The sequence below is a fragment of the Nerophis ophidion genome, linkage group LG13, assembly GCF_033978795.1.
Source record: "Nerophis ophidion isolate RoL-2023_Sa linkage group LG13, RoL_Noph_v1.0, whole genome shotgun sequence".
Lineage (NCBI taxonomy): Eukaryota > Metazoa > Chordata > Actinopteri > Syngnathiformes > Syngnathidae > Nerophis > Nerophis ophidion.
Window position 1 is genome coordinate 30432587 of NC_084623.1, and position 13373 is coordinate 30445959.

General features: G+C 44.6%; 1 protein-coding gene across 3 annotated transcripts in view; it reads left to right on the top strand.

Annotated features, from left to right (window-relative positions):
* Nucleotides 1-13373, top strand: part of fat3a (FAT atypical cadherin 3a) — a 315772-nt gene that overhangs the window by 230428 nt on the left and 71971 nt on the right. For all 3 annotated transcript variants that reach the window (XM_061918747.1, XM_061918748.1, XM_061918749.1), the window contains 4 exons: nt 5760-6561; nt 9114-9248; nt 9335-9489; nt 10791-11021. In XM_061918747.1, the coding sequence (XP_061774731.1) occupies nt 5760-6561; nt 9114-9248; nt 9335-9489; nt 10791-11021 (1323 nt within the window). The remainder of the gene's footprint in view (nt 1-5759; nt 6562-9113; nt 9249-9334; nt 9490-10790; nt 11022-13373) is intronic.

A 13373-nucleotide genomic window follows, 5' to 3' on the forward strand; every position in this document is an offset into this window, starting at 1 on the left:
ACCCACCGCATTGTGATTAAGTCCATCCAACCATCCATCTTCTTCCGCTTATCCGAGGTCGGGTCGCGGGGGTAGCAGCCTAAGCAGGGAAGCCCAGACTTCCCTCTCCCCAGCCACTTCGTCCAGCTCTTTACCGGGGCATCCCAAGGCGTTCCCAGGCCAGCCGGGAGACATAGTCTTCCCAATGTGTCCTGGGTCTTCCCCGTGGCCTCCTACCGGTTGGACGTGCCCTAAACACCTCCCGAGGGAGGCGTTCGGGTGGCATCCTGACCAGGTGCCCAAACCACCTCATCTGGCTCCTCTCGATGTGGAGGAGCAGCGGCTTTACTTTGAGTTCCTCCCGGATGGCAGAGCTTCTCACCCTATCTCTAAGGGAGAGCCCCGCCACACGGCGGAGGAAACTTATTGTACCCGTGATCTTATCCTTTCGGTCATGACCCAAAGCTCATGACCATCTACTGGTACGTAGATTGACCAGTAAATTGAGACCTTTGCCTTCCGGCTTGGCTCCTTCTTCACCGCACCGGATCGGTACAACGTCCGCATTACTGAAGATGCCGCACCGATCCGCCTGTCGATCTCACGATCCACTCTTCCCTCACTCGTGAACAAGACTCCCAGGTACTTGAACTCCTCCACTTGGGGCAGGGTCTCCTCCCCAACCCAGAGATGGCATTCCACCCTTTTCCGGGCGAGAACCATGGACTCGGACTTGGAGGTGCTGATTCTCATTCCGGTCGCTTTACAGTCGGCTGCGAACCGATCCAGTGAGAGCTGAAGATCCCGGCCAGATGAAGCCATCAGGACCACATCATCTGCAAAAGGCAGAGACCTAATCCTGCGGTCACCAAACCGGAAACCCTCAACGCCTTGACTGCGCCTAGAAACTCTGTCCATAAAAGTTATGAACAGAATCGGTGACAAAGGACAGCCTTGGCGGAGTCCAACCCTCACTGGAAATGTGTTCGACTTACTGCCGGCAATGCAGACCAAGCTCTGGCACTGATCGTACAGGGAGCGGACCGCCACAATAAGTCTGATACCCCTTACTCTCTGAGCACTCCCCACAGGACTTCCTGAGGGACACAGTCGAATGCCTTCTCCAAGTCCACAAAGCACATGTAGACTGGTTAGGCAAACTCCCATGCACCCTCAAGAACCCTGCCGAGAGTATAGAGCTGGTCCACAGTTCCACGACCAGGAGGAAAACCACACTGGTCCTCCTGAATCCGAGGTTCGATTATCCAGCGTAGCCTCCTCTCCAGTACACCTGAATAAACCTTACTGGGAAGGCTGAGGAGTGTGATCCCACGATAGTTGGAACACACCCTCCGCCCCCCTTCTTAAAGAGAGGAACCACCACCCCGGTCTGCATATCCAAAGGTACCGCCCCCGATGTCAACGCGATGCTGCAAAGTCTTGTCAACCAGGACAGCCCAACAGCATCCAGAGCCTTAAGGAACTACGGGCGAATCTCAACCACAACCTGGGGCCTTGCCACCGAGGAGCTTTTTAACTATATCAGCAACCTCAGCCCCAGAAATAGGAGAGCCCACCACTGATTCCCCAGGCGCTGTTTCCTCATAGGAAGACGTGTTGGTGGGATTGAGGAGGTCCTCGAAGTATTCCTTCCACCTATCCACAACATCCACAGTTTAGGTCAGCAGAACACCATCCCCACCATACACGGTGTTGATAATGCACTGTTTCCCCTTCCTGAGGCGGCGGGTGGTGGTCCAGAATCGATTCGAAGCCGTCCGGAGGTCGTTTTCCATGGCTTCCCCGAACTCCTCCCATGTCCGAGTTTTTCCTCCGTGACCGCTGAAGCTGCACACCGCTTGGCCTGTCTGTACCTGTCCACTGCCTCCGGAGTCCCATGAGCCAAAAGAACCCGAGAGGACTCCTTCTTCAGCTTGACGGCATCCCTCACCGCTGGTGTCCACCAACGGGTTTTAGGATTACCGCCCCGACAGGCACCCAACTACCTTGCGGCCACAGCTCCAATCAGCCGCCTCGACAATAGAGGTACGGAACATGGTCCACTCGGACTCAATGTCCAGCACCTCCCTCATGACATGTTCAAAGTTCTTCCGGAGGTGGGAATTTAAACTTTCTTTGACAGGAGACTCTGCCAGATGTTCCCAGCAGACCCTCACAATGCGTTTGGGCCTGCCAGGTCTTTCCGGCATCCTCTCCCACCATCGCAGCCAACTCACCACCAGGTGGTAATCGGTAGAAAGCTCCGCCCCTCTCTTCACCAGAGTGTCCAAAACATGAGGCCACAAATCTGATGACACAACTACAAAGTCGATCATGGAACTGCGGCCTAGGGTGTCCTGGTGCCAAGAGCACATATGGACACCCTTATGTTTGAACATGGTGTTCGTTATGGACAAACTGACGTGCACAAAAGTCCAATAACAAAACAGCACTCGGGTTCAGATCCGGGTGGCCATTCTTCCCAATCACGCCTCTCCAGGTTTCACTGTCGTTGCCAACATGAGCGTTGAAGTCCCCCAGTAGGACAAGGGAATCACCCGGGGGAGCACTTTCCAGTACTCCCTCAAGTGTACCCAAAAAGGGTGGGTACTCTGAACTGTTGTTTGGTGCAAATGCACAAACAACAGTCAGGACCCGTCCCCCCACCCGAAGGCGCAGGGAGGCTACCCTTTCATCCACCGGGTTGAACTCCAACGTGCAGACTTTGAGCCGGGGGGCAACAAGAATAGGTGGTGAGCCCCTTGGAGGGGTGACCCACGTTGCCTTTTCGGCTGTGCCCAGCAGGGCCCCATGGGAACAGGCCCGGCCACCAGGCGCTCGCCATCGTGCCCCACCTCAGGGCCTGGCTCCAGAGGGGGGCCCCGGTAACCCGCGTCCGGGCGAGGGAAATCTGGGTCCACGTTTTGTCTTCTTCATAAAGGTCTTTGAGCTGCTCTTTGTCTGATCCCTCACCTAGGACCTGTTTGCCTTAGGGGACCCTACCTGCCCCCGGACAATATAGCTCCGAGGATCATTGGGACACGCAAACTCCTCTACCACGATAAGGTGGCAGCTCAGAGTCATAAATCTTTAAACCCAAATTACAAAATTGGACAGACTGGCAATACCCCTCTTTTCTTAACCTTTTACTCACTGGATGACACTTGCCCAATTGTCAAACCTGTAATTTATTTTGAAGGGTTAGCATTCTTAAAATACTTTGATAAACAATGATTATGTCATTTATTACGCAAAACTCGGAAAATTGCACATATTGTAGCTCGCTCCAAACATTTTTTGTGTCGGAAAAATGGCAATTAAACCTAGAGACCTCCAACAAACATGAAAATCAGCCAACAATGTTTAAATCTGTTTCAGACAAAAGTAATATAATTTTAGTCACACCAGAAATGTATTCAATTACAAATACTGTATATTTGAAAATATAACATACAACTGTGGTTCTTAAACTTTTGTTCACCGAGTTCCACCTTAATGACCAACAGTAAAATACAGTACTTAGTAGGCCTGAGTATTCATTTAAAAAAGGTAGAGGTTTTATTCAAAAAGTATGTTTAATATTTTGGACACTGTAACCTTGTACCCATTCATAATTGGGTCAGTACAGAAGACCGTTCAGATTCTGGACAAATGATTGAGCTATGGGTATCCAGCTGACCGTCGTGATTATGACACACTGTCACATTCACTCAAGGTGTTGCCGCTACACATTAACTTAGACACAGGTAGGATCTGAAAATCCGTTTGGAATTATCAAAAATAAGGAAGCAACACCACACAAAAGTTTGTAACGCAACGATATTTCTTCCTCAAGAGTTGCTCAAAGTAATGCCAGCTGATAGAAGTTAGTGTCAGTTTGAAGTGAACATGCTTTACTCACGGCCACTGCTACCGTGCTTCATTAACTTTCTTCCTAGCAAGCCAGTAAGCCACAGACCAACATTAATGCACTTAAAAAGTCAACAATGAAAGTAATATATTAATCTATAAAGTTGCTCTGAAGGAAGATAGAATTCGCTGACAGGTCTCTAGTTGCCATCTGACGTCACTCCATCACGCCCCTTTTGCATGGCATCATAACACACCTTGCGTATATGCACACACACTTAACATGCAAACTGATTGTATTGATTTATATTTTACAAATCATGCAAATGGTCTGTAATCTGCACATGAATGCCATATATAAATATTATTTCCAGTTGAGTGTAATTGTAATTCATATAAATACAGTGATGGATCTGTGTAGTTTGTACAAGATAATAACATAACAACTGCATTGCACCATGCACTGCAAAAATACTTGTTTACGACTCAAAAAGCAGGTGTAAATAAAAGACTTTACTCCTCTGAGATGTTACATGAGTTTGGTGTACAAACTCCTCTGAGATGTTACATGAGTTTGGTGTACAAACTCTTGCCTTCTTCCAAACAAGAGCTGTTTGAAATTTGAGACTTTAGTGACGTATTTTGCCTTAGATACGTCAGTGGATATTTCCATGGTAGAGGTTTACACGAAGAGCTTTGCGTGAGTCTACCATTTGTATTCAGTTGTTGTCCAAAGTTGTATCCAATATGGTCCTTATTTTTCTCTATCTACTTAATGTAATGCAGACTGGCTCATACCTGCGCATGCGTGCTAACATTCTCCACAGTTGTCATTTCTAATAGAAAAGGATAAAAATCCCTTCATTTTCACTGTCCTCATAGTTAATGACGAAATTAAGTGCCATCCATCAGTGCAATAAAAAATATCTAAAATATAAATAGTCATAAAAACAGTGGACAAACAATAAGTAGCGGACAGTTTTAACTTGTATCTGTCAGTAGCGCTAAAAACTACAACATTTTTTACGGTTAGAGAAAAAGTTGAAGGGGCCCGAAGAAGGGTTTCAGCACATAAATAAAATTGCTCACAAAACTACATATTCTGAAAAGATGTTTCGAAAACGGCTTGAAGATGGTCTGTAAAACAAAATCTATGCAAAATGTTGATTAATGTAGTATTTTTTAATGTAGAAAAAAACAACATAATATGATCCCTTTAAGGAAAGTATGATGTAACCAGGAGAGCCCATAGCTGTGTCTATAATCCCTGGCACATGCAGATTTGCAATTATAAGGAAATATTCAAGATTTCAAGGAACTTTATTGTCATGCCAGCACACATGACACATGAGTTAGCACACAATTTTTCACACGAGGTCCCACTATAATATTACATAAAATAGGACAGAATTAACTTGTTTTTTGTAGAATTTTTTTGACACACACCACTGTGTCTGTTTCCATTTAAAGACCAGGCAACTGGCAATATGTTGCTACTGTAGATGGTTGTTGTAACTTGGTACACCTGCAGATGGAGGTCGCTTGTTTCTAGCAAGACAGGCACGATATATGATATGCAAATTACAGTGTCTTGAGGCATTTTTGCAGCTTTGTGTGAATGGGTATACTTCTGTCAACATTGCAGACAGTACATCATACGTTTCAGAAAAGCACAATCAGTGCTGTTGTCCTTGGGTAAACATGTTACCCACTTTGTCCCCCTTGTTTCCCATACACCAATAGGCTGACCATACAATGGCTGACCCCAGTGCTATATAACAATGGGTTAAAAGTAGAATTTGTTCAAGATACAATTAATCAACAATGATTAGACACAATTAATTATTACTCAATCAAATCTTACCAATAGACTAACAGATTATTATGCCCAAATACCCACAACTGATCTATTCTCTCTTCTCCTTAATTAGGTGACAGACTCTGGCAGGCCTCGCCTGTCCTCCTCCTCAATGCTGACAGTAAGGGTAATTGAAGAAAGCGTACATAGGCCTGTGGCTCTTCCGCTAGAGGTCCATATTGTCACCATGGAGGATGAGTTTCCCGGCGGTGTCATCGGCAAGTTGCATGCCACAGATGCTGACCCCTATGATGCATTGACCTTTGGTCATGCCCCGCCAGTCCATCGCAGTCTCTTCAAAATCAGCCCTCGTGATGGAAAGATCATTGCCCTGGGAGGTTTGGATGCTGGTAGATACTCCCTTAACGCCAGCGTTAGTGATGGGCGGTTTGCTGTTCCAGTGCCTGTCAGAGTGCACGTCGAGCAGGCCACACCTGAGATGCTGGGTGAAGCTGTGACAGTTCGCTTTGAGAGTGTAACGGCCCAGGACTTTGTAGCTTCACACTTGAAGACAGTGCTGAAGGTGCTGCAGCAGGCGACTGCGTCGCAACATCGGGATACTCTTCACCTGCTCAGTCTGCAACCTGTTGGGGGGACTCAGCAGCTGGATTTGCTCGTTGCTGTGCAAACAGCTGGGGGTGGGTACTATAAAGCAGCTTTCCTCACTCAGAAACTTAGTGCCTCTCGGCGGCAACTAGAGGAAGTTCTTAAAGTGTCAGCCATCCTGGATAAGAACTGTTCAGGGCTGGACTGCCGTGGAGCTCAGTGTGAACAAAGCATCATCTTGGATTCCCACAACCTGGCAACATACAGCACACCGCGGATCAGCTTTGTCTCACCACGCTTTCAACGAACCTCACGCTGCACATGCACTGGTAAGCTATGGAATTTCATGAACAGTTCGAGGCACCATTTCCAGTAGGTTTGTAAATAAAATTAAAAAAATAATATATATATATATATATTTCTATATATATATATATATATATATATATATATATATATTTCTCTATATATATATATTTCTCTCTCTCTCTCTCTCTCTCTCTCTCTATATATATATATATATATATATATATATATATATATATTTCCATCCAGCCATCCATCCATCCTTTTTCTGCCGCGTGCCCCTCTCGGTTTTGCGGGGTTGCTGGAGCCTATAGAAGATTAAAATAAAATAAAAAAATAAAAAATCGGTCTTAGCCTAGGCCCTGGAGTGGGGGTGCAGACTGAGGCCAAGGGAAAAGAACAACTCATAGCCATAGTACACATCCCTCTTACATGTGTGTAAGAGGGAAACATCAAACATCAAAGAACACAAAGGACAGACATTAAAGACATTAAAGCAGCAGATACAACCAGACACTTCTACATACAGCTATGAATAAAAAGTAAAAGAAACATATCGACTGTGGTGGCCTCTGCGGTGTTCCACGCCATCGTCCGACTCCATTTTCGGCCTGTGTCCAGTCCGCATGGATGAGCGAGGATACGTCCAAGGTGACTGAGGTGTCCGACACCTGCTCACCCAGTCAAGACACCGCGGAGCCTCTCCGTCCCAGTAGCTCAGTGCTAGCTTCGCAGCCCAGTCCCCTCATCCGCATCTCCTCCAGTCCCTCCAAACAGACTCTGGGGTAGCAGAGACCCAGCAGCTGGTCTCCATGGCCAAAAGGCTCCCGGGAGGCAGATCCAGAAGTCCACAAAAAAAGCACCACAGAGGTCACGAAAGTGGCAGCCCTTGTCACACAGTCCCAAAGGGTCCCGGACCAAAAGGCAAAAAAATATAATAACACATGAAAACAAGAGGGAAACACAAAAGGATGATACAAGAGCACAGAGCTCCTGCCTACAGCAGCCACTACAGCAGCGCCATCTTGAAAAAAAAAAAACATATATATATATATATATACACACACATATTCATGTATATGTACGTATGTATATATTTAGATATTTATATATATATATATATATATATATATATAGGCTTCACGGTGGCAGAGTGCGTCTGCCTCACAATACGAAATTTTAGAATATATACTTTTTTACTTATATTGGCCGCACCGGACTATAAATTGTAGATATATACGGTCTGAAAGATTTTGTAAATGTTTATTACCTTAATTATTTCCAAATGGTGCCTGTCACGCGGCAGTATAACGGTTGATCAAACAAAACAGAAGTCTTAAGCTAAACATACTCTAACTCCCCTGTGACATTTTGGTAAATTTACAAACCTGAAATCATACAAAAAGAATGCCATTATAAGTTAATAATACTAACACAAACACTTGATATTTGCTAATGCATGATGCTAGCTTGATTACATTATGTTGGCACAAAAGACATGCACCTGGGGATAGGTTGATTGGCAACACTAAATTGGCCCTAGTGTGTGAATGTGAGTGTGAATGTTATCTGTCTATCTGTGTTGGCCCTGCGATGAGGTGGTGACTTGTCCAGGGTGTACCCCGCCTTCCGCCCGAATGTAGCTGAGATAGGCGCCAGCGCCTCCCGCGACCCCAAAAGAGAATAAGCGGTAGAAAATGGATGGATGGATGGCACCAACAAATCTGCTTGTATATACTCTTACAGACATCACACACGAGATGGTTTAGAATGTAATAATTGTTTTAGTTAAAACTTACAAACGTTGCTTGACGCGATGAATGAAGAATCCTTTTGGGCAGAAACGCTATGGACAGTTTTACTTCCAGCCTAAGGCATGAAATAGGAAGTACATTTTCAAAGTGCAGCACCTGTAGTGAATGAACTTGTCCAAAAGATGGCGCCATAGCACAAATAGTAGCATCCCTTTTCAGTGTCTGTCGTAATATGAAGATGTGTTGAATACAAAACATTAAGACCTTTGGCAAAGATAAATCCATAAATTAATTGCTCTGTTTTATGAGCCACAAGGTTCAAAGCGTTGAAAAAAGTTGCGGCCTATAGTCTGGGAAAAAAAGGTAACTGCTGACCTATTACACAGCCGTGAGAAAAGTGCACAGTTACTTCCAGTATAGTGCAGAGTTAGCTTGAAAATAGTAGCATGGCAGTAATAACCTGAATTCTACTAAAAACTAATAAAATGCACTCATTTACTGTTAAGCAACAGGAGAAATATTTACACATGTTACTGTCGGGGCACTCTTATTTAAGGATACTTTATAAAATAAGCAAAATATGAACCATTGTAGAAAAACAATTGTAACCAACTGTCTGTAAGTAAAAAAAAATCTGTTATGATCACTCGTTTTTCTATTCGTCTCGGGCGAGTAAATGTGAAAGAAATATCTGGTTCCAGTTATGTCGCCAACTGCTATGTTGATGTGAGTCTGTAAATCTGAGAGGCGGATTCCACTGGCTAACAGCTAATTACAAACTGTCAGTGAAATGTATATATGATTTATTTTTGTGTTGTTAGAAGTCAACTGCGCTGTGTTGTCAGAACAATGTGAGGACCAGCCGTGTCCAGCAGACATGCAATGTGTTTCAGTGGATGTTACCAGAGGGCGCTATGCATGTCAGTGCCCACATGGAAAACTTGGAGAGTGTGCAGGTGTGTGTCACACAATGACAGAGCCAAACTTAATTTTATTATCTTATATAACCTATTCTTCTGGTGTGTGTTTTATGTGCGTGCAGGTCACTCATCATTGAGTTTCTCAGGTAACAGCTACATTAAGTACCAGCTGTCGGAGCGACTACAAACTGAACTGAAGCTCAGCCTGAGGATCAGAACCCTGCAGACTCGAGGAATTATCATGTACACTCATAGTGAGCCTTGCACCATTCTCAAGGTACTGTACGTGCATGCTCCTCACACATGTTCTTTATTAGGACTATTTATTCAATCAGTCTTTTCTTTAAGGTGGCTATTTTATTTGTTGTAATGGCCCTTTGTGAGGCAATATTTTGCTGTTGAATTATGATTGGGTAAAATTAAGTTCTTAAAATGCCCCATGTTTATCATATGGGAAATCGGATTCCTCTCCACCGTGACAGAAGTAATCAGACATAGATTGAGGGTGAAACCTTAAAGGACAAACACATGCCATTCCATGTTCCACATTGGGGTATTTCTATTTACAATTACTCTTTTCATATAAATGTTTAAAACATTTAAAGAGCAATAACTTGAGTATGTTGAAGAGGTTCATTTAACCTACTGACGAGTATTTATAAATGGTTGATTTATATGGGCTAGTAAGGTAACTTGAGTACCTCCCCTAAAGGTGGAACTGAACTTTTGAAGTTTTGCCTATAATTCACCATCTTTTTGCAAGACAAGAACACGTATGTTTTTTTTAATGCATTTTAACTTGTAAATAAATGTAGATAAAAGCACGCTTACAATAGAGTCAATTGGAGGTCCTTAATTCTGCTTATAAACCATCAAACAGCCAAAAATACTCCATTTACATTTTGTGACCTGAATGTTAACCTAGTATTAGCAATATTGTAGTTGTTAGCGCTAATGTTCAGGACATCTTTTTAGCGATGCCCTGTCAAAAACCGGTAACTTAGTTATGCTTGCTGTATTGATGTCATCAGCTGGTGAGCTGCTTCTTCGGTTTGGAGCTTGTGAAAGTCTATTGAATATTATATATCATGCCTCTCACCTGTTTAGTAAAAGGATGAGTACATTTGAATAACATTTGTTTTTAAGTGTTTTGAGTTACGAGCTCTGCCAGAGAACCAATTATGGTTTATGGTTTCAGTTTATTTTGAACATGCGTACTTGCAATATTATACATCACATATTTCACATATTTTAATCATTCTGTTAAATTGAGGTACTACTGTATAATTAACATTATTCATCTTAGGTCAAAAATGTGATGCTGCCTCCATGAACATTAAACAAAACCTCCTTCAATGCCATCTGTTCAACAATTTACATTATATATGTACTACTGTTGCAATTTACAGACTGTACAGTACACTCATCAACTGTAATGCAGAAATGCAAATTATTATTTATTAAAAAAAAAAAAATCTTTTTTTTTTGGTAAAACAACTTTTGGGGCATTATTGAGAGCACTCATTTATAGATGCAACCATAGTAACTGGAAGGTATAATATGTTTTTGTGTGTTCAGTTGGACGAGGGAAAGCTGTGGTTTCAGCTCACATGTGTACCTGGCGACAGTAACCACATGTTGGGGATCTCTGGCCGTCGGATCAACGATGGCAGCTGGCACACAGTGACACTGGAGGTCAACCGCAACTTTAGCAGTCTCTCATTGGATGACAGCTATGTGGAGGGGCGCAGTGGACCAGCCTACATGCAACCTCTTGCTGCAGACAGAACCATCTACTTTGGAGCACGGGTCAGTGCATAGTTTTCTGTTCAACATGAATTTATGGCTCCTCAGCTCCCACTTGAAGATTGGTAATACAGCACATCCGGAATGTATTCACAGAGCTTCACTTTTATGGCATTTTGTCATATCTTATTTAAAAATGGAATACATTTATTTTTGTCCACAGACAATACCCCATAATGACTATGTGAAAAGTTTTTCTTTTTTTCTTTTGCCAATTTATTAAAAAAAAGATTTAAAAAAAAACATGTATATAAGTGTTAATAGCCTTTGCTCAATACTTTGTTAATGAACATATGGCAGTAGTTACAGCCTCAAGTCTTTTTCACTGCGATGCCACAAGCACACCAATATTTTTTTTCATCCTGGATGTCTCTGTACACAACCTAATGGAGCGCCAGAGTTGCTGTAAAGAGGAATGGTTAAAACTGTACAAAGAAAGGTGTGCCAAGCATTGGCATCGTATTCAAGAAGACTGAAGACTTGTAATTGCTGCCAAATATGCATTTCCAAAGTATTGAGCAAATGCTGTGAAAAGGTATGCACATATTCATTTTTGTTTATTTTTAATAAATTTGCAATTAAAAAAAAAAAGTTTCTGCATTGTCATTATGGGTATTGTTTGTAGAATTTTGAGGACAAATTTAATTTATTCCATTTTGAAATAGGGCTGTAATATAACATAATGTGGAAAAAGTGAAGCGCTTTGTTGTTCGAGGGCTTTATGCCCCTTGGTAGGGTCACCCAAGACAAACAGGTTCTAGGTGAGGGATCAGACAAAGAGCAGCTCGAAGACCTCTATGAAGAATACCAATGAAGGACCCAGATTTCCCTTGCCCGGTGACTGATCACCGGGCCCCCCCCCCTCTGGAGCCAGGCCAGGCCCACGCAAAGCCTGAAGAGGCAACGTGAGCCCCCCCTCCAATGGGCTCACCACCCATAGCAGGGGCCATAAAGGTCGGGTGCAATGTGAGCTGGGTGGCAGTCGAAGGCAGGGCACTACGCGGTCCGATCCTCGGCTACATAAGCTAGCTCTTGGGACATGGAACGTCACCTCGATGGAGGGAAGGAGCTTGAGCTAGTGCGCGAGGTGGAGAAGTTCCGGTTAGATATAGTTTGACTCAAGGGACACTCAAGGGTGTCTGTATCTGCACTTGGCACCAGGACACCCTAGACCGCAGTTCCATGATCAACTTTGTAGTTGTGTCATCGGATTTGCGGTCTCATGTTTTGGACACTCAGGTGAAGACAGGGGCGGAGCTTTCTACTAATCAACACCTGGTGTGGTGAGCTGGCTGCGATGGTGGGGGAGGATGCCAGACAGACCTGGCAGCGTCAAACGCATTGTGAGGATTTGCTGGGAACGCCGAACAGAGTCTCTGGTCAGAGCGAGTTTCAATTCCCGCCTCCGGAAGAACTTTGAACATTTCACGAGGGAGGCGCTGGACATTGAGTCCGAGTGGACGATGTTCCATACCTCTATTGTCGAAGCGGCTGATTGGAGCTGTGGCCGCAAGGTGGTTGGTGCCTGTCGTGGCGGTAATCCGAGAACCCGCTGATGGACACCAGCGGTGAGGGATGCCGTCAAGCTGAAGAAAGATTCCTATTGGGCTCTTTTGGCTCATAGGACTCCGGAGGCAGCAGAGAGGTACCGACAGGCCAAGCGGTGTGCGGCTTCAGCGGTCGCAGAAGCAAAAACTCAGACATGGGAGGAGTTCGGGGAAGTCATGGCAAACGACTTCCAGACTGCTTTGAAGCGATTGTGGACCACCACCCGCCGCTTCAGGAAGGGGAAGCGGTGAAATGTCAACACCGTGTATGGTGGGGATGGTGTTCTGCTGACCTCGACTGCGGATGTTGTGGATCGGTGTACTTCGAAGACTTCCTCAATCCTACCAACACGTCTTCCTATGAGGTAAGCAGTGCCTGGGGAATCTGTGGTGGGCTCTCCTCTTTCTGGGGCTGATGTAGTTAAAAAAGCTCCTCGGTGGCAAGGCCCCGGGGGTGGATGAGACCCACCCGGAGTTCATTAAGGCTCTGGATGCTGTGGGGCTGTCTTGGTTGACAAGACTCTGCAGCATTCCGTGGACATCAGGGGCGGTACCTCTGGATTGGCAGACTGGGGTGGTGGTTCCTCTCTGTAAGGAGGGGAACCGAAGGGTGTGTTCCAACTATCATGGGCTCACACTCCTCAACCTTCCCGGTAAGGTTTATTCAGGTGTACTAGAGAGGAGGCTACGCCGGATAGTCAAACCTCGGATTCAGGAGGAACAGTGTAGTGTTCGTCCTGGTCGTGGAACTGTAGACTAGCTCTATACTCGGCAGGTTCCTTGAAGGTGCATGGGAGTTTGCCTAACC